Source organism: Myotis lucifugus, unplaced genomic scaffold, assembly GCF_000147115.1.
Source record: "Myotis lucifugus unplaced genomic scaffold, Myoluc2.0 scaffold_88, whole genome shotgun sequence".
Classification (NCBI taxonomy): Eukaryota; Metazoa; Chordata; class Mammalia; order Chiroptera; family Vespertilionidae; genus Myotis; species Myotis lucifugus.
The window spans coordinates 4,331,427-4,335,954 of NW_005871136.1; the positions used below are offsets into that span (position 1 = coordinate 4,331,427).

Sequence of the window (4,528 nt, forward strand, 5' to 3'; positions counted from 1 at the left end):
CTCCTAACTGCTCACCTGCCTGCCTGCCTGATTGCCCCTTACTGCCCCATCAGCCTAATCACCTCTAACCGCCTCTGCCTGCTGGCCTGGTTGCCCTTAACTGCCCCCCCCCCCCCCCAGCCTGGTCGCCCCACGCAGCCTGCTGTTCAGTTGTCCCTCACTAACCCCCCTGCCAGCCTGGTTGCCCCTGCAACCTGCTGTTCAGTTGTCTGGTTGTCCCTCACTAACCCCCTCGCCGGCCCGTTCGCCCCACGCAGCCTGCTGTTCAGTTGTCCGTCTGGTTATTTCGGTCGTGACGGCCCCTGGCTTTTTATACATTAGGATTATTTTTCTTCTCAAGCTTAATATCTGGTTAAGGTTAAAAACACAACATATCAAAAAAGAACTCAAGATAAGGAGAGTTTGGGAGCAGATTTAACATTCCAATTCATTCTGGCTGACTGAGTTTTAACTGTAACCACTTTTATATCTGTTTTCCTTATTTCCAAGGTAGCAAGCCATACTCCACCCCATTAATAATGACATTTGATATTAAAAACCTAAAAGATGTTCTGAACTTTAGAACATACTACCAAGCTAATAATCACAAAGTATTAGTGAAAGGTGACCTACTTTAAGTTTTAATAACTGATTTTATAGCATTAAGGTATATTATTACCCAGAAACATTATTGGAGATTGCTCATACAGAAAACTTTTGATTTCTCATAGGATTGCTAAAATTTATGACTAACTAGGGCCTTCTATTAAAAAAATGGATGATTAAATGGAACAAAATACACATTTGGTATCCCATTCCATAGATAGAAGATTCACCCTTATAAGAAATGTGAATAAATTAAAATGAGTAGTAGCAATTGTGAAGCCTTTGATTCACAATTTGAGAACCAGTGATTTTTAGCATAACCACAAGATTCTAAAATGAACTGTGTACCCATAAACAGTCATTTTCTTTTCTCCTTCCCCTGCAGCCTGTGGCACCACTAATTAACTTTGTTTCTATGGATTTGCTTATTCTGTAGTTTCTTGAATAGGACCATATAATATGTGGCCTCTTGGGTCTGGCTTTTTTCACAACTTGATGATAAATACAAGGAGTATATCATCTGCAAATAGCTATAGGATTATTTATTTAAAAATATATTTTATTGATTTTTTACAGAGAGGAAGGGAGAGAGATAGAGTTAGAAACATCGATGAGAGAGAAACATCGATCAGCTGCTTCCTGCACATTTCCTACTGGGGATGTGCCCGCAACCCAGGTACATGCCCTTGACCAGAATCGAACCTGGGACCTTTCAGTCCGAAAGCCGACGCTCTATCCACTGAGCCAAACCGGTTTCGGCTTTTTCTTATTTTTATTGATTTTAGAGAGGAAGGGTGAGGGAGAGAGAGAAACATCAATGATGAGAAACACTGATTGGCTGCCTCTTGCACATCCCCTACTGGGGATTGATCCTGCAACCCAGGCATGTGCCCTTGACCACAATCGAATCCGGGTCCCTTCAGTCCACAGGCTGATGGTCTATCCACTGAGCCAAACCAGCCAGGGCATTTCTTTCTAATACAAATGCTTTGTTTCTCTAATCTAGTGTCTGTGTGTGTGTGTGTGTGTGTGTGTGTGTGTGTGTGTCTCTCTCTCTCTCTCTCTCTCTCTGCCTAACCTGGAACCTCCAGTACAATAGTTAATCAAAGTGGCAAAAAAGTTTTAATGCACATTTATCTGGCTCCAGAATCCATGTTCTTTACACTGAACTACACAGTCCTTGGCCTTTTAGGTTTATTCCACTTTATGGAGACAAACATGTGACTGTCAGTCAAATAGTTTGATTAATATCTTTCAGCATCTAAATTCTGTAACCTGAGCACAGATTCTACATATGTTGGCAATTTTCTAATTATTATTTGACTTGTGTGTGTAAATATCTTCTAGGAGAATCATGCTGAACATGCCAACTAGATAATTCTCTGTAGAGTTGCTATTTCTCTCTGTAAACTGGCACCTGGTTTATAAGTGTCATTCTGTGAGGTGGTTAACACAAGTGTCCCCGACCAAGAGCAATCACTCAACTGAGTGCATGAACAACCAAGGCTGAAGAATACTGTGAGAGGCCTCTTGGTGAGCCAGTCCCTGGGGACACCACTCTCAAGTCTCAACCCATTTACTCACTTCAGCAGAGGCCCCAAACTGCACTACAAGGTACTGTCACCTATCACACAACTGTGTGAAGTCTTATTTTTGCCTTCATAATCTGAAGGAATGACACCTTAAAATAACAGAGTTGGATGCATTTGTAACTCTTCTTTAATACAGAACTAGACACCCACCATCTTTGATGGGTCACATCCAGAAGTGACCAGGCCCTACAGACTGGAACCACATTAATAGCAGGCCCTGCTTCAGTAATCAGCAGGATCCATGGAAAAGGATGCTGAATCCTGAAGGCACAATCCCAATTCCAGAGTTACCTCAGACAAATCACAAATTATCCCATCAGCTTCCTCATTTGTAAGAACAGATGGCCTAGCCACTATTTTTTAGTACCATCTCACTATTCTCATAGTGTTAAGACAAAAGGATTAAGCTCCCTCTGTATCTATGTAGAAAATGAGTCCAATCCAGGTTCATTACCAGCTCTACTTCTGTGTGGTAGCTATGAGACCTTGAACAAAAATTCTTGGACTCCATAAAATGAATTCGACCTCTTTCAACATGAAAATATTTAAAAGACCAAATATGAAATAAAGTCTTTCAAATAAAGTAGGGGGACTTTAAAAACAGGTAAGACATAAACAATTGGTATTCTTTATAATAATCCTGTCAAGACTTGACAGCTTAGCCCTTCAAGAGGTAAATTCAAACCAAAAACTGTGAAAAAAATTTTTCAACTCTTCAACATAGTCTCAGGTGAGGAGGACTGGAATGCTTCCCACTCCGTCAGATAAGCTCTTAATTCACATTCTCCTTTTCACAAGGATTCTCTAAATCTAGCCTTCACCACTATGTAGAGTGCCAATAAACAATGGATATTGGGTGAGTGGAGTGAACTTGCAAATTAAGAAATACACACACACACACACATTTATATACAAGATGCAAATGATCTAAAGAAAAAACAGCCTCTACAGAAGTCATTGCCAATAAACTACCATCAGTTTTCAAAGCATTTGAGTATAACTTATCCCTTGACTGGCCAGAGTGGCTCAGTTGGTTAAACACTGTCCTGTGCACTAAAAGGTTGCTGGTTCAATCCCCGGCCAGGACACATAAAGGGCTTGCAGGTTCCATCTCCGGTAGGGGCACATTGGAAAGGCAACTGACACATGTTTCTTTCTCTCCCCCCCATCCCCTTTCCTCTCTCTAATCATGTCCTCAGCTAAGGATAAAAAAAAGAGAGAGAGAGAAAATTAAGTATAACATACCCCCTCAATTACTTTGTTAGGTAAATAAAGCCAACACTTTTAGTTTCATCTGACCTGTGAGAAAATAGGGATTCAGAAAAGTTACCTGACTTGCCAAAAGTCACAATGCCTATCTTATCTTAAGCAGTATTGGGGTTATGACCAGAGCCCAAGTTCAAAATTCCCAATCTGGTACTAATCCCATAGTCCACACATTATTATTTACCTGGCACTGTCCGTCCTCTGAGACCCTCCGGTTCTCGCTCTGCGTGAAGCAGTCCCTCTCCTCCTTCTGGCTCTTACTGGCCCCACATTGTAGTCTGAAGGGGGTCTCAGGAATTCTAGCATGCCATGAAGTCTCTGTAGCCCATTAATGAAGCTGCTCACTGAGTGCAATGAAGCCACTCGGATGGTGGGGTTAGCATCAGATTCCTGCCTATGCTCCTCTGAAGTTCCTGGATTGATGTTCTCCACATTCTCTTCTCCCACTTCCTCTGTCAGGTCAATGGACACCTGTGGAGCAGGCTGCAGCAGGTGTGGTTCCCCTTGGCTGCTGACCACTTCAGCAGGAGCAGGCTGCAGTAGACGTGGTCCCTCTTGGCTGCTGACCACTTCAGCAGGAGCAGGCTGCAGCAGATGTGGTCCCTCTTGGCTGCTGACCCCTTCAGCAGGAGCAGGCTGAAGTAAGGGTGGTCCCTGTAGGCTGCTGACAAGTTCAGCTGGAGCAAGTTGTCCTAGAGCATTATGATCTAACTGCATCTGAACATCATATTCCATTGCTTCTTGAGCCATCACTGAGGAAGCAGCATTTGTAAAAGGTATTAGTAAAAATAGATAAAACATGTCATATAGTTGATATAATCATATCTAGTTTTGCAGAATTCTATTTAAGATCATTCTTGGCAAAACTGAGAAGATTTTAGTTAAGTCAGAGGAGTTTTGGTAATCATCCACTTTTTCCCCCCATAACAAGCACAACCAGTTGTCCAGGTCATCCTTTGAAAACATGAAGTCATGTGACCATAGTACGGTCTTCTTAAATAGAAATAAGGGGATTGAACTATTGAGTCTGAAAGTAATATCCCAGACCTCTTGCGGTTCTTTGTCATGACCTGAATATGGACATT

At 42.1% G+C, this 4,528-nt stretch overlaps 1 protein-coding gene across 3 annotated transcripts in view; it reads right to left on the reverse strand.

Annotated features, from left to right (window-relative positions):
- Nucleotides 1-4,528, reverse strand: part of RFWD3 (ring finger and WD repeat domain 3) — a 35,652-nt gene that overhangs the window by 28,179 nt on the left and 2,945 nt on the right. For all 3 annotated transcript variants that reach the window (XM_014457976.2, XM_014457977.2, XM_023756077.1), the window contains exon 2: nucleotides 3,628-4,195. In XM_014457976.2, coding sequence (XP_014313462.1) covers nucleotides 3,628-4,193 — 566 coding nt within the window. In that variant the 5' untranslated portion in view covers nucleotides 4,194-4,195. The remainder of the gene's footprint in view (nucleotides 1-3,627; nucleotides 4,196-4,528) is intronic.